We start from the raw sequence: 25046 nt of genomic DNA, 5'->3' as shown, positions 1-25046 counted from the left end.
TGGACTTGGAGCAGCTGTCTTGTAAATTGTTGAGCAGTCATAAACGTTTTCTTTTAAAACAAATCTTCTTTTTAAAGTTTTAAAATGTATTTTATTTAGTTTTGAGAGACAGATAGAGACAGCGTGAGCAGGGGAGGGTCAGAGAGAGAAGGAGATACAGAATCCGAAGCAGGCTCCAGGCTCTGAGATAGCGGTCAGCACAGAGCCCAACACGGGGCTCGAACCCACTAACCGTCAGATCATGACCTGATCCGAAGCCAAACGCTTAACCAGCTGAGCCACCAAGGCACTTCACTTTTAAAACAAATCTTAACAGTTTATGCAGCTCGTGCTCCAAGACCTTCCTACATGCTCATTCACAACTCTGTGGCAAACGTTGAGAATAAAATATAGGTAAATAGTGAAATAATCCTTAAATAATCTTCACTCCAAATAAAATATGTCTGTAAATGTTTCCTAACAAAATCTAGCACAACAGTCCTGTTTGTGCTGAGACCTTTCTGTGTGCTCATAATTCCACTTATTGACTGACTTTAAAGGAAAGAAAAATGAGAAAATAAACTATATTTTAAAGTTGACATTTCTTGACTCTCTTCCAAACTTCCTAAGAGGTATTTTCTACTTTAAATCTAAAACGTTTCTAAGTCACTGCACTTACTCTTAAATAAATTCCTTCTGTTGCTCATTTTCTAACATTGTATACATCTGTAATGACTAATTTTTTCCTAGGATTTTCTTGTGCTTATTACTGTTAATATTCCCATACTTATTAATAATAAGTTTACCATGCCTTGGGTAATAAGGTTGGAAATCTTATAAGTTATACCTTTATTCTACCCGTTTTAAACAAACAGTAGAGGGTGATGAGTATGGGAGTGGACAATGACTCCTACTGACATAATCGTTTACAAAATTATGTAAATATTTACCTTCACACCTCCTCCAAGTGGGCAAAATACTTCCTAGCTCTGTAGGTCTGAGGTGGCCTTCTTTAAAACCATTTACAGGAGTTAGCCCTCTGCCCCAGAATTACCCTTCAGATACGGTAATCTGGGAAAGACACGTAGCAGCCTTTGAAACCTGCCTCAGTAAGAGGCTGCTACCCAACCTCTTACAACCTTCAAATATCCCACTTGCTTCAGGGATGGCTTTGTGTTTACTTTTCCCAAAGTTTAAGAAAAAAAAAAAGCACAATTAAATTCTATTGGTGCTACTACAAAGAAGACCTAAATACCATACTCCCCGCCCTGCCCCCACCTTCTCTCGCTCCTAATTCCCCCTCCATTCTGTCTGTATCCCAACATCAGTGAGCATCCGAGTCACAGGCGTATGGATTCACTATGATCTGCAGCTTTGGCTAACTTTCTCCTTGGCTGATCTGCGTCCACGTGAAGCTGATTTAAATTGCGTTTTCAGTTCTTCAGAATTACTATAAACACATATTTAACAAATCTGTATGTATTCAAATATTTAACAAATATCTAAAAGTGTTCAGTCATATGCACTTTATGGATTGTTAGTAGCCTACTTTTTTTTTCTGGACCCACACACTTGGCCTCCCAATATCACATGTCCATATGCTCCTAAAATGTTCCTAAAATGTTGGCTGTGTGTTGAATGATCGTTAAAATAAGAGTCTTCTCTCAGAAATCCCACCCACGCTCAGCGAGGATTTAACCATTTCATGACGGGCGAGCGGGTATTCTTTTTTACAAGTTCTTCTGTCACAGTATTGCCGTCTCCAGATGCCATGTCATGCTCTGAAATGAGAAGGAATACAAATCATGCATGCCTAAATGTTGATAACTCTAAGATCAAGAACAGTTTTATTTTTATATTACAAGGATTTACAATAAAAATTTTATAGATTCAAAAAGTCTGTACTCACTGTATTCACCCACTCTGTCAATCGGCACCTCCCATCAGAGTCAGCACCCCCTGCCTGATTTCTCTTCATGCACCTATTAGCACTGGGCATTATCTTATACATGCATTTGCCTTTTTTATTTATGCATTGTTTACTCCACTGCTAGACTATCAGCTCCAAGAAGGCAGGGCTTTTGTTTTGTTCATTGTAACTACAGTGCCTGGAACATAGTAGGCACTAAATAAATATTTATGGAATGGGCAAATGCTATAAGAGTAGATCCCTGATAAGATTTTCATAACATCTGGTATGGACGAAGGATTAGCTTCTTTTGTGGTTCCACAAGGCAGAAGGCAGACTAAGGGGAGAAATTTTTATAAAGACAGTCTTTTCTCAAATAAATTCTGTAATATTTAGAATTTTCCAAAATGAAAGTTGTCGGCCTCTAAGAGTAGCAAAGTGTGTTTGCTTTAACAGTGCACATCCTAACATGGAACACTGTATGATTCGTGCAGGCTGGCAGGTGAATGTGTGCAAAGGAATAAAATAGTCCAGATCTTACTGTCCCCATCCTCTTAAAAAAAAAAAGTTACCTATAAACTCCTAGTCTTAGAAAATTGGAAATCTCACTACAAAACAACAGCAAGAACAAGAAATGGAAATAGGAAGCCACTTGCCAAGAGAGTAGTAGCCATTAGATAGAAATCTAGAGAAGACAACCTCACGCAATCAGGGCATGGACGGGACGTTCAGAAGTCCCTGCACTGATGAATGGTGGCACCATTTACAAAGTCTTTGAAGAGAGATTTGCACAGAGATGATGGGGAGTTGATAGCCAGACAATCCCCCTCCTATAAACGGTAGCACATGAAAGTCACAAGGAGACAAGGCACCACTGAGCAGAGGAGTTCCTACGTAGTCTCTCCACAAAGCCTTTAGGATATTCTGCTCTCCATCCTGAACCTCAGGTTTACGGAGATTAACCAATAATCATCTTTGTCGCTCCTTTAGCTAATGAAAGGAAACACCTTAGGTCAGAAAATGCTTTTCTCCTAGACTTCTACTAAGAATCTTGATACCCAAATTGGGTCTAGAAATATTTTTTGTTTGTCACCCCTAATGTAACTTCCACCCAGCAAAATATGTGTGGCCAAGGCTACCATATAGTAGTCAAGATGGCTGCAGAGTCTGCAAGCAAATGAGAGAAGGCGACAGACCCAAGGGAACGAGACAGTGGAGAAGAGGGCGTGTGGCTGGGTGTGCGGCGGGAGGGGCGGAGCTAAGGATTACTAGCCTTCTTGAGGATTATTACAGAGGAGTTCTTATCGTCTCCCAAGCATTCTCCCCACACACCAACGATTCACAAGGGAGTCCATTTTCTCTCAGCGGGAAAGGTTTAGTCACAACCATAAATAAATGCAGAGGAATTGCAAAAGTTGTTCTTCAAAATGCTTTGTAGTCTGCAGTTTTAAGAAGGCAAAATAAGGCCATAGAATATGCAAGCATTTGAGACAGCTGGCTGCACTAACGCAGTAAATTTCAAATCTGTACTGAAGTAATCAAATCATTTAAAAAAATGTGTAGGTCTCAGACTGGTGGTTACCAGGGGCTGGGAGCATTTGAGGAGTGGGGACAACTGCTTAATAGATGGTGGGTTTTTATTTTGAGCTGGTGAGAATGTTCTAGAACGGGACAGAAATGGTGGCTGTGCAGCATCATTTATGAACTAACTACCACCGAATTGTTCACTTTGAAATGGTTAATTTTATGTTGTGTAAATTTCACCCTAATACCAGTTTTTTTAGGACTTAAAGCTCAATCTTTTTCCATTTTGCTTTTTAAGGACCATAAGTATTTAAAATACTAATAATTATCTCAATTTTCAGATCAAATAGCCACAAAGATGCCCACCGAATAGCTTTTAAAATGGGGGGGGGGTTAATTTAAATTAATGTTTGAGGGAATAATCACACTTCAGAATAATAATTCACTAATAACCACAGTATTTCCTTTTTCTCTGAATGTGCTTAATTGAATCCATGTTAGGAAGGAGGTAAAGCTGAGTAATAAGTACATTTGCCAAATATGTCAAATCTTAGTTAATTTGAAGCACAAAGAACCAGAAACGAAAACTAAATAAAATGGACTTGGATTATCAACTATTTATATCTGGGGGGGGGGAGGGATTGCATAGTTTGTTGATACAGTTGCTATGGCCACACACTGCTTTAAATGAGCTATTGTCAATTTAATGAAGCTTTACTATACTGCTCATTTACCCAACAAGCATTTCTCACATTCTAACAATCTGATAAGAAATACACATCCATGAGCAAGCATCATGTGGCTGTTACTACAATTTCATTCAAAGGCTTAGAGATAATTCCCAAGTTTCGGTCACAGATACTGTCTCTTATTCTCTCCAAAATCTATAAAAACACATGCTTTGAAATATTCCTTTGTAATACTTCCATTCAGTTAAGAAAAGAAGAAGAAATGTTCTATATTTTCTATCTTAGCTCTTAAACCTTATCTGATAAATTTCTGAGAGTATTTTTTCTATGTGAAGGTGACAGAGAAGTAACTTTGTCTAGTGTGTGTGCGTATATATATATATATATATATATATATATATATATATATATGACATCACTGAAGAATTTAAAGAACTTTGCATATTTATGTATCTTGGTTATTTTCTCATTACTGGTGTAATAAGGGGAGGTAATCAATCATATTTATTCTCCATATAGCTGGGTGAACTTTATGGGAAAATGTATAATCCAAAATTATCAATAAAATCTTAAAAAGAAAACAGCAACAGCAACTGAACTCAGTCACCACCACTTTTCCCCTGAGTTAAATAAAGAACAAAATCATTTAACAGAAACCATATGTTTGCACTCATAGGTCTAACAGGAAAACAGGAGAGACCTAATGGAGAACCAGAGGGAGCAGAGGAGGGAGAGAGAGTTGGGGAGAGAGAGGGATGTAAAACTTGAGAGACTATTGAATGCTGAGAATGAACTGAGGGTTGAAGGGGAAGGGGGAGGGGGGAAAAGAGGTGGTGGTGATGGTGGAGGGCACTTAAGGGGAAGAGCACTGGGTGTTGTATGGAAAACAATTTGACAATAAAATATTATGGAAAATAAAAGACCAAATCATTTAAACCAATGCTTTGTTCTAATCATCTATATTTCTTAAGTTATTCAAACTGAAAATGAGATTATTATTCTGATTTTATACTGAAATCAATTCTTTTTTATCAAAATAATGTTTTAATTTTTTTTTTATTTTTTGAGAGAGAGAGAGAGAGACAGAATGTGAGTGGGGGAGGGACAGAGAGAGAGGGAGACACAGAATCTGAAGCAGGCTCCAGGCTCTGAGCTGTCAGCACAGAGCCTAACAGGAGGCTCCTACTCATGAACCATGAGATCATGACCTGAGCCTAAGTTAGACGCTTAACTGATTGAGCCACCCACGTACTCCTATACTGAAATCGGTTCTTACCTGTAGAAACAAATCTCCTGTTGGAAGTCTTGGTTACTGAATATTGGATGAAGGGAAATTTTAAACATTTGCCAGTCACTCTGTCACATATGCCAGACTGACAGTTGCACGTCTCCTTGCATTCCATCCCAAAGGTGCCGTAAGGGCAGTCTGAGGACAAAAGTAAGGTTTAGAGAGGAAGCTGTTCCTTGAGCCCGAGCCCTGTCTCATAGCCCCGTCTGCCCAGCCTCTGGATCTGAATAAGCCTCATGAATCTTGACTGTCAGACAAAAACCAATTCTTAAAAAAGAAAAAAACCCAAGCTTTGAAAGTTGAAACTTTAAGTCACAAATGTGCAATCACACCCGAAGAGCAGCTAATGGACACCTTGACTATAGTGTCCTGCTGTGGAGTTTAGTCGAAGTAGCTAGATATAATCAACATCCTTGAGCCAATCTTAATTCTGTTCACTCTCTGCTTAGGTACCAACATATAGGTTACTCAGACTGCTTCTGTGACAGCTCGGTGAGGTGGGCAATTAACCAGACATATGCATCAGCTTCAAAAGAGTTTAAGAGATGTGATGCTGTCTTTGAATCCACTGTATTCACAAACAACTTACTATTTTAAAATAGTAACGTACAGGAAAGGACTTCACGCTAACCAGGGACTGAGAGAGGTGTCATGTGCTCCCCGTGAGGTGCTCAATCCTCAGTCTGTTCCAACTTCTATCAACTGCCTTACCTGTTGAAATGGTGGTACAAGTCACCTTATTCCCCTGGATGGTAAGAGGATTTACTAGTAAAATGTTCTGCAAACCTAAGATGCAACATGCTAAGAAGAACCATGAAGCTGAGAATTTACCCATTTACCTCCCCAAATCTGGAGGTGTTTAGAGCTTTGGTGTTTTCATATTTAGACTAAAACATATATTGAGAAAAGAACAAGGTCATTTATAAAAAACGCAGGATCGTCATGACATAAACAGCATGTCGATAGACAATGCTGTCTTTAGCAGCTAAGCAAAACAGATGCAGAATATTGATTCTCTTGACATGAGAATATTCTCATAAGTGTGCAATCACACGTGGGGGAGGAAACGAACTGTGAAGCAGTTGAGCCCTTAGCCATCTACTATTCCACAGAACGATCGAGGTGGACATTAATGAACTTCATTTTTGGAAGAGATTTAGAATTCTTCTTACTGGTATTCTTCAGATTGTGGAGGAGCCTCGTTTTAAACATTGGCCTCTCTAACTGGGAAGAACAGCCCTTTCAAAGGATCCTAAAAAGCCTCTTGCAGAAAAACATACAGGATTGGAATTTGAGCATGTCTCTAGTGATACTGAAAACTAAAACGTTAGCCAAATTCTCACTTATGCTTCTATTTCATCCCCTAGCGTATTGAATAGTGCTGGGTGGATAGCAGGTGCTCAACCAATATATGTTGGCTGGCTGATTGTTAACTCGGCAGCCGAATGCCAAACATCTGACTGTTTAGAAAACATCTGGATGTGCAGCTAACTTATATGGTTCTGTGAAAAGGCTGAAGGCGGGGAGTCTGCCTACAGAAAAATCCAACATCTCTATCTGAAGTTGCTGAGTTTCACACTGGGTCACTATTTCCAGCAGAGAGAAAAATGTTTGAATCTAAACTTGCTTGCAGTCTGAAGGAAGCTAAAAAGAACAATCTTAAATGCATTTTAAGAATCTATCCCATTAACAGCTCCCTCAGTCATTAGGGAGAAGGTTTGATTGCTGAAGTTTCCATACATCTTGCAACGTTTCTTTGCCTATATGTGACAGGGCACTTACAATCACATTGATAGAGGTAATTTTCATGTCAAGAGAAAAAAAAAAACGATGTATTGAAAATACTTGCTATGTCACAAGTATGATTGTATGAACCACTTCTTCTCTAATTTCCTTACACGAAATCCTGTAATTTATAGAAAATACAGGTTCATTTCAGCCTAAATAAATGCTTGTGAATGTTCATCAAAAAAAAAAAAAAGAAAAAAGAAAAAAGGTTCCTCAATATTCTACCTTTTATGGGTTTCAAGCAAAACTAAACTGAGCAAAAATAAAGCTCTCTTCATAGTGCAAGCATTTTTCCTAATCTTTAGTTATGTTTTGTGGGTTAATAGGTAGTTGATTTACAAAATATTTGTCTAAAAGGTAGGTAAATGAATGAGATTGGATCAAGAGTAGATTATTATAACTCTTAAAGTATACAACAGTTTTAAATACATAATGTATCAGAATGACATAAGAAAGAAAATTATGAGAAATAAAGTTCCCAGCTCCTTCAATCATTTTAAAAGCTGCTTTGTATTATAAAACTGGTGAATGGGTCTATATTTTAATAATAGCTTTCAATTATGAGATCATGAAGTATCCACATATATTTTAAGTCATTATTCTTTTGGTCTAAACATTTTAAACTATAGTGACTGAGTTTGAAATAAATTCTACAAATGTTTAACTGCACTGTTTTGCTATGATTTCAACCTAATGATATTTTTCTTTAAGTCTAAAAACTTTCATTCTTTACAGATTTCCAATTTTTCTTTTTCTTGACTGTTATTTATACATGTCTTAGACCATCTGCCATTTTTCTAGATGATCAAACACTTCTATAAAGTGGAATGAGGTTTGTTTTATACTTCAGGGTACCCTCTTTTAAGAATGTGAGTCATTTCATTTCATGGCTTAAGCCCATCCTATTTCACAAAGTGCATTAACGTTCATCAGAAGTACTTGATCTTGAGAGATGCCCTCCAACCCATGGACCCTTTCAAGATCAAAGAGTGACTAAGCCCCAGCCTAGCCACCACCAGAGGTTATCTGGCCCAGACTTCTGTAATCTCCGCCTTGCAAAAGAGAGAACATCTAAACCATCCAAACAGATTACCTGTCAAGTTTCTAAAGTTTTCCAGAAAGGGAGGTAACACAACTTTTCATCACAACTTTCTTCTTCCACCTCCTACACATACATATTGAGTGAAATGCTGTCTTGCTTTGTGTGCTTTGCTGCACACTGGGCTCAGCCGCTGTTGGCAGAGTTCTCTCTCTGCCCATGACAACACCTGTCCGGGGCCTTGCTCCTAAGCCACCTGCATTTTCCCTCTCTTCCTTCGAAGGAGAAAGCCTCCTCGCCTCCTATGCTGGCTAAGAGCCCTCGGTGCGCCCTGGACGGGGAGAAGCAAGGGGTCACTCTTTACCTTTGCAGATCCCAAACTCGTCTCCAAAGTCATCTTCCTCACTGTAAAACTGACACCTGAGCCCCGGGCCACACTTGGCGCCATCCATGCCGGACACGGTGCGGTAGCACGTCTCGCCCAACCCCGCGGCGCACACCCGGCAGCAGCCGCAGTCGTCCAGCACTGTCCGCTTGCAGCTCAGGCTGCTTTTGCACTCGGCGCTGTCGCATCGCTCGGGGCAGTCCACCGCGTACTTGGCGCGCCAGGTCGTCGCCAGGTGCACGGGTACCAGGAGCGTGGCCAGCAACAAGAGGCTCTTCATGGTTTCCCGAAGGCTCTGGCTCAGCTCCCTGCAGCGGCGGCGTGGTCTTTACTGGCTGAAGCAGCTGTCCAAAGTAGTAGCTGAGCTTCTGCCTACACGTTTATGAGTTTTATACACTGGGTTGCCCACATGCTTCCCCGTCATCAATTTCCTCAACCCAGCGGCAACGCTGTCCTCTTGCCAGGCTCTCTTGTTTTAGTTTATGAAATCCAGGATGAAGGCTGGATTAACACGCCGCTGCCATCCAGGAATTGAAAAGCCCAAGCTGATGTCATCTGTTATGTTTAGATGGTTGTTTTGCATGAGCACTGAAAAACTCACTCACATCCGTCTCAAGGGCTCAAGGACGTCTGTGAAGGGGGAATAAAGACGGTTGCATACCTTCCTTCAGGACAGGAATTGTTCTGACACCGGCATATCACTTGGGCTGTGGCTTTGTCCCAGAGCCTCTGTAGTCAGGAGGAAAATGACATCGAAGTGAATCATCAGGACGAAAGAAGCTCCTTTACACAAAATAAATAAACATTTGGTATTTCCCCTCAATAAACAGTTATGAGGTCACTTGGAAGAAGAAAGGGTTATATTGTGCCTTTTCAATACTTAGAAGAAAGAAAATATTTTGAAAGGGATTTTTTAAAGACCCCTCTCTTCCTTCCTCTCTCCCTTCCCCCCAAATGTTATCTCTAAAACAATTCATGGCACATATATCTCAGTTTGTCATGGACAGAGCTGGATTTCTAGTAAGATGTGGAACCGCAGCTGAGAATTTTCTTTAAAAGTAATACAAAACCCATAAAAGAGGTACGATGCCGCTGGCACTGTTTCTGGGTTACTCAGTTCTGGAAAAACTTATCAGTTGGACTTCTTCTGACCCAGAACTCCCTGGGGAGAGGACTCATCCATCACCGCGTCTGCCTGTCCTATAACTGAGGCCATTCGGAGCTCTTCCCCTCCCTGCTGGCATCTCTCAGAGCCCTCGCTTAAAACCACCAAACAAGGCAGCCGGCCCAAGGAAACAAGTGAGCCAGCAGGGAAATAGGAGCGTGGCCCAGAGAGGCAAGTCACAGGGAAAGGAAAACATTACCCTTCAGGAAACAGGGTCTTCAAGCTATGGAAGGTCACAGGGCCTAGGTCCCCCTGGGGAAGAAAAGTCCTGTCACACTATCAGCTGGACCAGCGTGTCATGAAGGAAGGGTGCTGGGGCAGGAAGAACAAGGCGAGCGGAGAGAGTGGAGCTCTTACGTTAGCCACACGTTGGGTCCCCAGCCCCACCCCCAATTGTCAAAATAGATATAAACCCACTGTCCTCTGGCAAGTACTCAACCAATAAAGTTGATGGATGACTCTTGGTCTGTCACCAATTAGCTATGGGCAGGCCACAGGACCTGTCTCAGCCTCAGCCTCCTCTTTTGAGAGTTGACAGTGTTCGTTAGGCTAGTTGGTCTCTGGAATTCTTGCGTCCACTAGAAGACGAGGCTGAGGCTGTTGGGTGGGACTTGATGATCAGCCTTCAAAAGTGCACTTTTAGGAAGATGGAAGGAAGAGAATCTGGAAGGCATGGAATTGAGGGGGTGGGAAACCAAGCAAGCGTCCTACCTTCCAACTTCCCAAACTTCCCATGCAATCCCAATTTGATACATTCTGTCTGCACCTCCCCAGAAGCAAACACATGCTTATCAAGTGCACACTCTGGTTTATTCTTTTAGGTCATGGGTAACATCCACTGAGTACACGGTGCGTGCCAATCACCATTCTGAAATAGTTTACATGTACTAACTCACTTGCTTCTCACCACAACCTCACGAAGTAGATCCTATCGTCAAGCCCTTTTGCTGAATGAGGAAACTTAGAACGAGATTAAATAATTTGCATAGGTCCCCATAATGTCAGAGATGGAACTCGAACTGAGTCAGTCTAGTGTCAAAGTCACGCATTCTATTGTCTGTTACAACACAGTGGTGCTTCCATAACTAAGGTTCTGATGGCCTCCTTCACCATTTAGGGCTGAGCTTGGAAGACGTTACTGAACACCACTTTCTGAGGAAAGACTGGTTAACTGAAATAACGGTTCATGATAACATCTAACCGTTATAGAAAACTGGCTGTGTGCCGGACACCATGGAGAGCATTTTATATGGATCGCCACATTTAATTTTCACAGAAGCCTCAAGAGGTAGGTACTATTCTTATCCCCTCTTTAAAGGTGAGAAAAATGAAGCCTTGAGGGGTTAAGTAACTTGTCCAGGGACACAAAGTGAGCAAATGGTGAAGCCAGGACTGAAACTCTGAAACACACAGTCAGAGACTGGCCTAAGGACTGCAAAATCACACATATACAGGTACCAATCCGATTACCCAGGTGGGTAGAGTGGTAAGGTATAGCAGATGTACCTAGTAACAAGAAACACTGCTCACCTTAGAGTATGTGCCCCCACTAAGGGAAGTGGCCCCTCTTCAGGAATGGCTGGTGGCCTCCATGCTGGAATATGAGCCCACTCGACTGAATCTTCTTTTTTTTTTTAAGGAGAAGCAGGAATCTAGACCTTTAAATGTAATGCCCTAATTTTTAATTGTTGGCCACTATTTCATTCAAATTATAAAACATGATATGCACCCTTATTTCTTTTCTTTTTTTTTTTCAAGTTTGATTTATTTATTTTGAGAGAGGGAGCACATGAGCAGAGAGGGGAAGAGAGAGAGAGAAAGAGAGAGAGAATCCCAAGCAGTCTCTGTGCTGTCAACAAAGAGCCTGTTGTGGGGCTTGATCCCATGAGCTGTGAGATCATGACCTGAGCTGAAATCCAGAGTTGGATGCTTAACCAACTGAGTCACCCACGTGCCCCTGCACCTTTATTTCTTAGGGGTGGGATCCAGTCTGCGTATCACTTTGGTCTTGCTATAAATTTTGGATTCCAACAGTCCTGGATTTGAATCTTTGCTCTGCCAGTCACTACCTAAGAGGCTCATAAACTTCATTTAACCTCCCGAAGCCTCCATTTGGTCATTGTGTACTGTGGGACTAACAGCTTCTTCATAGGTCTATTGTTAGGATTTATAAGAAGGGATGGAAAGTGTGTATCAAATAGTATTCATTCACTAAATGATGCCTATTCTTCATTTTAAAAATATAACCATCATGGAGTTGGCAGTAAATAAAGAAAAATAATAAAAGCATAAGAACTTTCTGGTCTTCTATGGGAACTTAAAGAAGAAACAATAGAGGCCTTGAAGATGTCAATATCACAAATGGTGAGGGAAGATGAGGAGTTCATGAGTAACCATTTTCTGCATTTCCAAAAATTGGTAATACTTTCAGTGAAGGACAAGTAAACAGAAGATGCTAAGTTGAGGGTACCAAATTCACAGTAATAGTAAGACAAAATGCATAGACTGGAGAAAATACGCTCAGCAGAGTTCGTAAGTGGTGGAACTGTCTCAACACGTAGTTTCTAACATCTCATTCTTGGGGAACGTTCCATTCTTTCCAAGGCCCAACAAAAACTGTCTGTCCCAGCACAGTCCCTATGGGATTTCCATCTCATTTTATTTCTGTCTTTCCCAACCAGGATCCCAGATCAGCCACTCTTATGAGGGAAGTTAGTAATGGCCACACAGGGTTAGGAAATTGGAGCATGAGTAAACAAACAAAAAACATGGCAATGTTAATCTGCAACAAACAAATTAAGGTGAAGGCGAAGCAGTTGTTGATGAGGGCATGAGGCCCGCTTGGGTTGGCTTGCTTTGTGCTAGGGCTGCCAAGTCTCTGACCTTGCTTGGTCTCTGCATCAGGTGTCAGACCAAAGAATGAGGAACAGCAATGGGAATCACATAAGCTTTCCACAACTGTGAAAAAGCAACGTCATGTTATAATGTGTCAAACCATACCATCTTGGGATTCAAAACATGTGGCCTTCTGCAATGGCGGCCAGAGAAATGATAAAATTGAATAAATATTCAACCCAGCACACCTTGTTCATTTAAAATGCCATCATGATTTTTTCCCTTAAACTTGGCATTACCCCAAGAAGGCAAATAAGCGTAGGTAATGGGCTTTGACAATTTTGTGTTTAATTTTGCACATTCTGATTACTTGTAACCAAATACCCAGCATTTTTTTTTTCTGGATAGGCAAAGTGGGAAAGGCTCTGAAAGGATTCCAAACCCTCATGGTCAAGTCAAATTGTCTCATATTTACTGTGACTTCCTCACAAACCTCTTTACCAGATAGGTTTGGGGTTTTTTTTTTTTTGTATCTTTATTTTTTTTAAGTAATCTCTATGTCCAACATGGGGCTCGAACTTACAACCCAGAGATCAAGTATTGCGTACTCTACTGTCAGAGCCAGCCAAGCACCCCCCAGATAGGTTTAAATCAAATTGAATTATAACGGAAAACCTGAAGCAAAAATTTCCAAGGGGCAACTGGAGAAACTTAGGTGTATGAGACTTATAGTTTAGTTTTGTTTCTAGTACCATCTGAAAGTCTTTCTGCTTTGACATCAGCTGATGGAAATTTGCATGCATCTAGAGCAAGGTCTAGCATGTAACTAGAGCTCAATACTTAGTAAACATGTAAATGTGACCAGTTGTTTCCCAGAATCATTTTCAGGGAGTAGTGAGTTAAAATGTGCACCAATGTTTCTCAGGGCAAGCAAAGTGAGGCCCAGTTCTTGAACAGGCTCAACTCAGCTACAGAACTGGGTGCTTATTTTGGGGAATGAGGTTTCCAGAGACAGCAGAAACAGCTGGGGATGGAACAGGGTCTGAGCAGAGGCCTGTTGTGTCAGCTCCTGCACAGCTGACCAACTTTTGTCCTCTTGGCCTTCCAGCCTTGGGTCTGGTGGCACCACATCCATCCCATGAAGTTCATGGGAGCTCCTCCTTGCTGATGGACCCTGATGAACCAACCTGCCAAACTGAGTTTTACAGCAGTCACAGGTGAGTTGTCACAGGCTCTGGGGACTCCTCCTAGAGCCTCCTGCGCTGGGAACAGTTCACAGAAATTCTAGCTGGGCCACTACAAGCTATGTCATTAACTTAGGCAAGTCATGTGATGCACACCTGCGACCCCCTCATCTCTGTTGTCTACCTCAGTAATTAGTTGAGAAGACCAAAAGGAGCATCCTGGCTATTATTATCAAGAATACAAAATTCTAAAGATTTGTTTCATTCTTTAAAAAATGATCTTCTGTCTTGGAGCAAATGTTTTCCCCAAAGGAATACCATCTCTTCAGTTCTCTAAGTTTTCATTTCTAATAAAGACAATTTTAACAGTAAAGGGGGATTGGATGTTACAGGCAATTTTTAAAAACTACAACTGCTCGGGGACTCGTGGCTGGCTCAGTTGGTAGAGCCTACAACTCTTGATCTCAGGGTCATGAGTTCAGACCCCACATTGAGCGTGGAGTCTACTTAAAACAAAACAAAACAAAAAGCAACACTTGTTCAGAAAAATAAAGTAAGTGCACCTGTTCTTGCCTGCATGGGGTCCTCTGTGTACCTTAGTGAGGGGATGGAGGCTCTGGGCAGCTGGGAGGTGATTGCAGTTGCTTACAGCAAATAGTCCTGTAAGAATACTGAGTGTGGGGGAGTTTGAGAAGACAAAAACAAGATACCCACAATGTCTACTGCCAACCTCAACCCTGGATCTCCAGGTGCCCTTCAGAGAGCTCTGCCACCATATTCAGGGCTCTGGGTCCAGTGGACTCCCCCAAGAAAGCAGGCAGAACCTGGTTGGTTTTTAATCTTGACCAAATCTAGAAATACCACCTTTGCATTCACACTTCCAGGAAGTTTTTGAGAGTGATAAAGTTAAGACTTGGGAACACGTGAAGAGCTCTCACTACCAATCTGCCCACTTCCCGTTCCCCCCATCCACCCTCCCCCCCCATTCTGGAAGGTCCCAATGTGAAGAATCAGGCATGTTTTTCTAACAGCTAGCTCTTTCTCAAATCAAGGTTCTGAATCTATGAGCTCATCTGCAAGACATTCCAGTCATATGGTGTCCTTCCCACTCCAAATATATAGCCACACCCAGAAGGGCTGGGTGCTGTCCTGACACAAGACCACAGGCAGTATGAGTGGCAAAAGTAGCTCTGACCTTGGAACCAGAAGACCAAGTGTGAGTCTCAGTTCCATTGTCGGTCCTGTATGAGACTAACCAGCCTTCCTGATTAACACAGTCATTTGTTTCAGCAAAATCTAAAGGCTAGAAATCCTGTCCGTCCCTCAAAGAGACAGTGGGAAGATCAGAGGGTAATAATAGATGTGAAAACAGACTGTCTGCTATAAACAGGTGTAAAACAGTAGTACTGATACTAGAAGACAAATTACATATCATGAAAGGAAATGAGCCTGTGGTGATCTATCTCAGGCCTCACCCTTTCCTCCATTCCCCTCACCTTCTGCAAGATGGTGTAATTTTTCATTTACTTAATTCACAGAATGATGGCTAAGGATTCACATTCCCTATTGGAAGACTTCATTTCCTTTCCTGGCAGCCCTTCCTCACCCCATCCTGGCATGGGATGGCTTGACAGCTCACAAATTGCTCTGGTGGGCCAAAAGAGGCTTTTTTTTTTGTTCTTTTCTTTTTTTTTTAATTATCAGTTTCCTAAATGACTAAAGAATTACCTTTGGTGTTGGAAGTCATTTAGACATTATAACTATTGACATAAGAACACATAGGTTGAAAAAGTCATGTTAGAAGTTAGTGCTAAGACATTTGGAATTTTCACTAGGAATTTTGGAAGGACTGGGATTTCTGATTAACGCACGAATCATAGGAAATGATTCTGCTACTTTGCTTCTCTAATAACATGGCACTTCCTTGGCCTAACCTTAAGCTGACCTATTTTATAATGTAATAAAATATTAATCAGGACCACCCTCATCAGACTCATTGGAATTTGTCTGGTGATGAAGAGCCTTAACCTTTGCATGATATGTGGGTTGAATAAATAATTGAATTTTTTTTTTTTAAAGTTCAAGGTAAGCACTAGAAGATAAATAAGAAGTGTAACTTCCAAGCCCCTTATTTAGAATTCTTTTAAGGAACTGGAAGTTTCAGACTCATTTTCTAATCTGGTGTTGAAATATCTTGGCTCTCCTCTTCCTGGGATCCTCCCAGTGAAGGCCATGTTGTGACCTTCTTCTCCCCCTTCCCTCCTCCTCGCTTCCCCCTCCTCACCTCTCCCCTCCCCTCTCCTGCCCCTCCCCCTTCTCCTTCTTCCTCTCTTTCTCCTCCTTCTTAGTATATTTCTTTTTTTATTTAAAATTATTTTTTAATTTTTTTTTACATTTATTTATTTTTAAGAAACAGAGTGAGACAGAGCATGAGCTGGGGAGGGACAGATAGAGAGGGAGACACAGAATCTGAAGCAGGTCCCAGGCTCTGAGCTATCAGCACAGAACCTGGACACAGGGCTTGAACCTACAAACTGTGAGATCGTGACCTGAGCTAAAGTCAGACGCTCAACTGATTGAGCCACCCAAGTGGCCCTATCTTACTTTCTTTGGACTGCCACAGACTTCATGAAGTCTCCAAGCCTACAAGCTGAGAGCCTAATGCACATTGAGGGTGCCTCAGACAGGGCTGGGGGTAGTGTACAGTCACCCACACCATCTGCATCAGAGGGTCCTGATGCCAAAATGTCACAGCTAGGTATCCCAGTTGGGTGATCATCGGGGGTGGACTTAAGACTCAACATTTTTAACAAGACATTTGATTCTGACAAACTTAACAATTTCAGAAACATCTACACTAATGGTTTCTCCCAAGCACATGTCAGCAGAATTAGTACTTAATCTACACTCTGGAGATTTTTGATAGACAATGCCTGTCTTTGAGGGGTTGACCTAGAATTTTTTTAACAATATAACATACTTTAAAAAATTTAGCATATTTTCCTCATTCTGAGACACACATTTTTACATGTTCACATCACTGAAGTTGGAATCCTGCCATTATGATGTAAATCATGGCCTACATGTATGCATCAAAACTTGGACGCTGAGTGCCAGTTATGTAAGAGAGAATCCCAGACAGTGGCAGGGGCAGCCTTTAAGATATGCTGTGTTACTGACGATCTTAATGGCTCAGAGCCTATGCTCTGTGAAAAAGATATGACACTGACATGTGGAACAGAAGGACCAGATAGGAATTTAGGGTCATTTAGAAAGATTTTAACCATTTTATTGAATTTATATTTTTCTTCCTATGAATGTTCAAAAGTTCTAAGAGATAGAAAATCTATGTCCAAATAAACCTAAAAAAGTGCTTTCAATAAGTACAAACACTATTTGTAAACTACAAATAAAATTCCAGAGATACAAAAGCTTTATGTAAGAGTTTAACTGGAAGAATATTTTTCCCTTAATGACATATAAACTAATGGCAGTATTATACTGATAACATCTTAGATTCAATGAAATACAGTAGTTTCCAAATAAATAGACCTGCTTTTACTTTTGTTGACTCAACACCAACATTGTTTAGCAAATGTTTTTGCCAACCTTTAATCCACTATAACTTTATATGATGGAACTCTTGCAAGCTACCTAATAAACATCACCCAAACTTGATCAGACTAGAGGTATTTTAGAGTGAAATATATGTGCTGTACCTGTGTGTGTATGTGTGAATATATATGGACATGGCTACATATTTGTGTGTATGTGTGCCCACAGATGAGATACATGTACCCGAGTTTAACTTCTTACTTTCAGTTCCAAAGTGTACAAACACACACACGTGCACACACACCAGCTTACATTTCTAACAGTGGATCGTGAGCCTGCGTACACATTACCACTTCCAGACAACATGCTGAGCCTGGCTCCTTTGTAAATATATGTAGGAAGTACTCACTGAGTAAAATACCAAACAACGTCTCCATGAATGAAAGGAATTCCAACGTACTTTTGGCTTTCTGTATTCAAAGTGTTCTCAAGACAGCAAATCAAAATTTTAACCTTTATGTGGTCTAGCCTACAAAACTGGTTTTTAAGGGATCAGCACTTATTATGATGGATCATTTGATGAGTGCTGACCAATGCCAATTGTTTTAGTATTTATGCCTTCATTTTATCTACTTAAAATTATGGAACTTCAAATAAGGCCATAAATGATCACCTTTCAAGCACCCCATATCCAGACAAGAGCCTCTACCGAAAACAAGAAATTGTAGGGTATTGGAACCTCCCAGGGACTAGCTGACGGGCACTTTTGAGGGGGGCCTTCAAGGAAACCACTTAGTAAAGCTGTTTGAAAAGGAAATAACAAGTGTGGGACGCTTGCCATGATAACCTCTTCGTAACTGGCTGACACACACACACCAACCCATACAAGCGACGGCAGCAACAACAAAAACAGTGAGGCACCCACCCTGGTGAACAATCCTACATAGTGAGTCTTCAGTATTGTGTACTTGCAGTTGGAAAGCTACACAAACCCCTCTGCAGAAAGACATGCTTTTCTGAGGGGGAGGGTACATCATCAGAGCACTTGACATTCAATTAGAAGAGTCCAAGTCTTCAAAATGCAAAGTGATGCCTTTCTCCACGTATAGTCCTACTGCTCAGGCAGTTAGCATGAACAGACAATTACAGACCGTTATTACCTAATAAAAAAAAAAGAGGCATAAATGTGGCACCAGAAAGTGTCGTAAGCCCTAAATACACCAAAGCTCTGAGCTTAGAGCCAGAAAAAGTCTGACCGAAGAAGTGATTCATTTAAGTTGCCCTACTCACTTACTAAGGAAACCAGCTAAGAACCACTTAATACCTCTGAATTTTATAATTTATTTTTAACTAAATATATATTTTAAACTTTTTAGTTTTAAAAAATCTTGCCCTATAATAGACATACAACATTAATATTCCTAGGTTAATAAGTGACTAAATGTTCTCTTCATAGAAAATAAAAATGACCGGATTGTAGGCAAATGGGTCCAGAGTCAATGACCAATGTGGCCTGGGCATGCCCCTCCATGCCCCTGCTTAACTTCCTTTCTCCATCCATCAAAATACTTTGCCCCTTGAGGCTGAGATGCCAGGGGCTGTATGCTGCCCTTGCTGATCGGCTCACCGGTCCCTTGCCCACTTTGGCATCTCTACACTTCTAGCACTGACCTTTACATCCAGGGGGCCACCCAGTTTCTGTGAGCAGAAATCATTTTATGATTATTGCATGGTGTTCACAGTCCTTGGCTCAGGTCTTGCGCATCCAAGGGGGTTAAGAATACGCATAGCTTCTGAGAAGACATAAGCAAATTCAGAGACAGCCTCACAAACTCCAGCTTCCCCTAGTGAAGGGGATGGACCTCCCCATCCCAGTATCCTCCCGCACTACCCATGGCCTCAAGGAACCAACTTTAAGGAGTGTGAGCTCACATCACCCTCTTCTAAGATAAACAAGTCAGATGCAGTGCCAGCATTATATCACTGGAACGTTAGGAGGAACATCGATCAGATCCTTCCCTTTCTGCTCCGTTCATGTGGCCTCTGTGACTCCCTCCAGCATGAAGCCCCTCTACTCCCTGTGACTCCTAGCTCCTCCGTCAGGAAGTAAAGGGTGGAAGCAGCAAATTTATTTCACCATTTACAGTAGTGTGGCTAAGGACACTTGAATGCCAATCCTGAGTGTATGACTTGTTGACACTACAAACAGCCCAACATTTAAATTTGTGAACCACGATTTCCCCAGGTGCAGAAACACACAAGAAGGCGGACTTCACAGGATTGAACTGCCACACAGAGCCCAGTCCTGGCAAGCAGTGAGCCCTCAAAATGTGTTAATAACAATGTGGCCTTGGGCTGGGACTCCACCAGATGTCTCCTCCTGCCATGGCTCTCCATGACTCCATGATTCTAGGTCTCAGAGCACCCAGCTGGAAGCACACAATGGAAAAAGAGGGGAGAGGGAAGGCCCCCAGGAAGTGATAGAAGCTCAGGTTGTGTGGAGGCCCACTAGCCCCTCTGATGCCATTTATTTATGGGGGGAGGCAGGTATAGATGAAGATTAATTTATACAATAAAAAGTCAATTTAGCCCCAAATTGTTAAAGTGGTTTATTTCTGTAGGCATGGCCTTATACTTGTAGAAAGAGCTCAGCATTGGTCCAAGGTTTGGGAGGGGAGCTCTGGGGGTCTGCAGAATCCAGCTGCAAGGCTGAAGGTCAAGGCGGCTAGGAGTGGGCTTTATTTATCACAGCCTGAAGTTTCCAGGGGAGCAGAACAACAAGACTTTGCATGAGATGAGTCATACCAACTCCCAGGATCAGAGAAGTCACGGAGGATCAAAGAACAGATGAGCCTTCCAGCTCCCTTCCCCTCTCAAACCAAAAGATGACTGTCAAAGGGCTCACTCTAATCTGTTCCAACTAATTTTTAGGGATTGAGTCAAGAGCAAGAGTCAACAGGAGATTAGTGGCTATAAGTGCTTGAATCCCTGACAAAGAGGGCTTCAGTAGAATAATAAAAAGCAACATTTTTCCCCACAACAAAATGTATGGAAGTTGAAACCTTCCTTGTGATGAAGAGATTAAAGACATAGCTGAGCAGCGGGTCAAGCCATCAAAAATAAATGTGAATGGCACTGAGCAATTCGCAATGCACCACAAATAAATGTTATTTATTTGAGGACACTTATGTAACTGTTTTCAAAGGGCACATGTATTTTGCTTTCGTGTTTAATTCTTTGTCCCAATATGATGTCTGCCCACCAACCACAGGTCAGGTGCCAGAGTAATGTCACACATACTGAGTCACAATGTTCAGTATTCATCCCACTGATCACCTTGCTTTGCAAAGCAATGTAGGTGAGTTTTGCACAGTCATCTTGGCCTTGTGAGTGGATATACAGTTGTTTAAAAAAGATTTTGGCTGAAGGGCTGGGAACAAGGGGACTCTCCATGTCTGCTGTGGGAGCCTTGCTGCCACCCACACTACCCTGTCGGTTCCTGCCTGGGTTTCTTGTAAACAAGGGCAACTGACAAAGAAGTATGCATGCATCAGATCTGACAGAGCACAGTTCCCTGGGGAGATGAGGTCACATTCCCTGTGGCCCATCCTAGAGCAGTGCACCAAGAGCCAAACAGATCTATACTTTGGGCTGCATGATGGGGAACACCAGCTTCTTACCTGGTGTCATCAAAGATTGCACACGAGAGTAACAAGACAAGTCAGTACCTCAACTCAGGCATTTGTGCTTGGGGAGAGACTGATCTTTCCTGGCTGTGGATGGAGATGCCACAAGCCAGCTGCAGAATTTCCCTATCAGCATTGGTGGCTGGGAAAGCATCAGCCCCTCTCCTGGCATGATCATGGGCTAACCAGGACTAATTGCTCTAAGCACTGGGGCACCCAGATATCCACAGAGAGTCCAGTCTGCTCATCTTTAATAAGTGAATGCCTATGTCTAGCTGGTGTAAGCTACTTCATATAGTTGTATACCTGCTACCCACTCTGCCCTCCAGGGCCCTGTCTATGGACTGTCTGATCCCAAAGAACAGATTATTAAGGTACTATATGACTTTCCACCATTTGTCCCACACACCCCAAATCGAGTCTCTGTCCTTTGCTGCTGTATTTCATGCCCGCCATGGTTTACATCACCCAGCTTCTGTTGAGTTGGGTTGCCTTCCAGTTTCTATTGGGTTGGGTACTGAAAGGAGATCAGAGAAGGAGAGAAGGTTTTGGCTTTCTTCCCTACCCCTTCCCTCCTTTGGCCTGCCTTTATGGTGGGGGCTGTGTCCTTTCATGCTTACAGTTCCTGTTGGGCACCTTCCTCCATGGCTGAGATGTTATGGGCCACCAGGAGGGGCAGTGGCTCCCTGCTGTTGTGTGTCCCTGCACCCTCAAGTCCTTTACCTTCCCCACATGTCTGTGGATAGTCTCTACATGAAAGTCCCTTCATTTGAACCACCTGAGTCAGAATCTTTGTCCTGCCATGATCTGATAGAAACAGTATTTTCAGCAATAACATCCTGTGATTCTCACATTTGTGGTCCAAACAGACATAAATATGCCTTTTTGAAACATCTTGAAAGAAGGGCACCACACATTATGGGCACCATGATTAGGACTTCCGATTCAGGTGGATATGTAACTCCACACAGGCTGTTTCTTTAACTTAGAACTTTAAACCATAAAAGGATCTGTTGACAATGATTAAGTCCAATTATGTTGTTTACTAAACAGTTACCTTGAAAATCATATATATGAACATATTCATATATCTCAACTAAATAGTATTACTGGTAAGCGTTCAAGTTTAAACTCTGTATTTACTAATGTCTTGGAGAAAAGAATAATCTCTGTCGTAGACTTGCCTGAACTGTCCCTTGTCTCCTACTAGCATTGTCCATATTTGGATGATCTTTCCATATATGTTCCATGTTGATCTTGTTTTGTGTCCAGGACTTGATTCTCTGCCTAGGAAATGAATGTCAGCAGGGATTAAGCCTTCACTGTTAAATTATTATGGAGTCTTGGCTTCATTCTGATGCATTTGGCAAAATGTTGGCTTCCTACTTCTTTTATTCCTGGTTTTCCCATTGGAAGAGTAATCTTGTATTTAATAAGTTAAAAATAATGTTTAGGATACAAATTGTTGCCAGTGGTGATTATTAGTACTTTAAAACTTGAGTATGAAGAGATTTTCCCTAGAAAATTATTTTTAGATAAAATAATAGATTTACCATATGTTGATTTTGACCAAGAGATTTTATATCCATTTTTTTGGATCCCTTTCTCTAAGAGGATTGATCACTTTGATGTATATGACCTTTCTCATTACTGGTCTCTTTTCTCTGTGGATGTCTTCCAACACCTTCACAAAATAAAAGCCTAAAGAGCAAAAAGTAAACACTGTTCTAGATGTCTGGCATGGAAAGGTAACTGGTCTGCTAAGAGAGTTTTTCTTCTTCCATAAATAATGAATTATTAAAAAACCTCCTCATTTATAGAATACTAAGCACCATGATTTAGACCCCACATCAAGCATCCTTGGCTTTGGTTGAGTCGGTGTCTTTGAATCTGTCAGTAGGTGCTGTAATCTACTGGCCTGGATCCTGTCAAATGAGTCACAAGGACACTTTTCTAAGACTTCTGATTGCATGAGACTTTATTCTTATAGCAGGTGTCTGGAAATTAGTAATACAAGAGCAGTGTCACCCAGAGAAGGGCTTTCTTCTTTAATATCATGCTATCCCACTGCCCAGTTTCCTGTATTCTTGCTATCTATTACCTGCAAATGGCTTCTTTATGTGTGTGACTGCAGTTCCTGAATCAGAAGCCCATAGTTCCTAGGACTCTGGCTCTTCACCTTCTTGCTTTTACAGAGAAGCATTCAAAACTCATTCTAGTGAGAAGAGTACTCTTTGGTTGCAATCCAAACTTTAATATATTTCTCTGGCCACCTCCCACACAATCTATACACACATTGGGCAGAAACACATGTGCCTTAACACTTCTAGTTGCAATAACAGTTTTAAACATCTCAGCATTTTCATAGCTCAGGGTCTTCCCGCTTATCAATTTACCAATAATATGCAGAAACAAAATATGTCTAAAGCCAACCTGTTACTTACCCAGAGTTGATGATGCCAATGTGGTGTGACTTAATCTGAGCACGAAATATTCTCTACTCAAACTGACTTCATTCCTGCCATCGTACACCCCATCGTTAGAGATGTTTCCTCTGAATCTTTACAGTTCTTTTTATTATTATTTAAGAAACATTAAATAACACAAGAACATACTATAAAGAGACAACACTTGAAGTATTTTTGAGCTATGAGATGTTAGCAGGTATTTGCTGACTATAAATCTTTGTGGATGAGGATTGTTAAGAGAAATAAGGATACTGACAGTGGAGGTGGAAGCGTCCTCATGGTCAATTTTACCTTCTTCGGAATTTGGTTTTAACCAGTTCTGATAATTGTTTGGTTTTGGTTTTTTGTGTGTGTGTGTGTGTGTGTGTGTGTGTGTGTGTGTGTTGTTTGGCAAATTTCAGAAGGCATAGAAAGAACTAAAAGACATATTCAAACTTTGTTTATTGGAGAAAAATGAGTAGAAGTGGATTTTGAAACATGTTCTTTCCTGTTGACACATGTTCAAAGAATGTCTGGAGGAAATACTAAATTAAAACACAGACTGATTCAACTACTGGCATCAAATAACTTACAATGTAATATGGTTGCTTTCTTGAATATGAGGGAAAAGAAAATGAAGCGTCCCAAAGTTATAATTTTGTTGATGAAAACAATGAAAATCTTAATTTGGAATCTATTTTATGTTATTTTGATTTTATCACTATGAATTCCATTGGAGACATTTACTCAAAATGGCTCTATTATATTCCTTGTTCCTGATATTACTGATATAAAGAGTATGGGAAGAACAAAAGCTTTAATATTTCAAATATAGAGTGAGTAACTATAAATATTCACCTATGAATATTCCTTCTTAGATCAATGTTGAGTCTTCTTCCTAAAAAGTCAGGAAATGTAATAAATAGGTAACAAGTTCTAAAATCTTGACTGAACACATTTTTGGGCACAACCATCTATCTGTTCTTTTGTTCACTTAGCAAGTCCATAGAGTGTGCATTGTACTCTGTGGGGAGTGGAGCAAGATGCTGAGATATAAATTCACTTCTGTGCATTCCCACTTTACTAACAAAACCCCTATTTTGTGGGAGCAAGATGTGCCAGCATACTTCTGGGAAAGGTATGGCATCCTAAAATACACCTGCAGGAAATGCTATGTACTTTAATCTTCCCTTTAACCTTGTATCCAAATATGATGCCTAGGGTCATGAGGTTAGTGAACACAAGGACTGAGGATGCACACTTGAGTGTTGACAGTAACAACGAACTCCTGAATTAATCAACCTTGGTACTATCCTACCCCTGAGCTTCTTGTTACATGAGAAAGTGAATTTTCTTGTTGTTTAAGCCCCTCTGGGTTGAGATTTTTGCTACTTGCAACTGAAATCATGTCTCGCTGGAACCAAGTTCATAGATACAGTTCTCAAGAATCTAACAATCTCAGATGAACAAGCTAAATATAATAAATATCATAATAATATTGAGTCAGATGTTAAGTATTACGTCTAAGCCTTCCTCTTGCTTTTGGAAGAGGGAAAAACACTTCCACCTGGAA

At 41.1% G+C, this 25046-nt stretch overlaps 2 protein-coding genes across 2 annotated transcripts in view; one reads left to right on the top strand and one right to left on the bottom strand.

Moving 5' to 3' along the window:
- Positions 1 to 1285: 1285 nt before the first annotated feature.
- ESM1 (endothelial cell specific molecule 1) overlaps positions 1286 to 25046 on the bottom strand; it is a 44714-nt gene continuing 20953 nt past the window's right edge. Inside the window, exons 2-4 of the mRNA XM_029943114.1 lie at positions 8581 to 9330; positions 5378 to 5527; positions 1286 to 1760 (exon numbers count right to left, since the gene is read on the bottom strand). Coding sequence (XP_029798974.1) covers positions 1663 to 1760; positions 5378 to 5527; positions 8581 to 8881 — 549 coding nt within the window. The 5' untranslated portion in view covers positions 8882 to 9330 and the 3' untranslated portion in view covers positions 1286 to 1662. The remainder of the gene's footprint in view (positions 1761 to 5377; positions 5528 to 8580; positions 9331 to 25046) is intronic.
- GZMK (granzyme K) overlaps positions 10885 to 25046 on the top strand; it is a 31753-nt gene continuing 17591 nt past the window's right edge. The window contains exon 1 of the mRNA XM_029943113.1: positions 10885 to 11054. Coding sequence (XP_029798973.1) covers positions 11000 to 11054 — 55 coding nt within the window. The 5' untranslated portion in view covers positions 10885 to 10999. The remainder of the gene's footprint in view (positions 11055 to 25046) is intronic.

Source organism: Suricata suricatta, chromosome 6 (genome assembly GCF_006229205.1).
Source record: "Suricata suricatta isolate VVHF042 chromosome 6, meerkat_22Aug2017_6uvM2_HiC, whole genome shotgun sequence".
Classification (NCBI taxonomy): domain Eukaryota; kingdom Metazoa; phylum Chordata; class Mammalia; order Carnivora; family Herpestidae; genus Suricata; species Suricata suricatta.
Note: the sequence above shows the minus strand (reverse complement) of the source record. Positions and strands in the feature narration are given on the sequence as shown.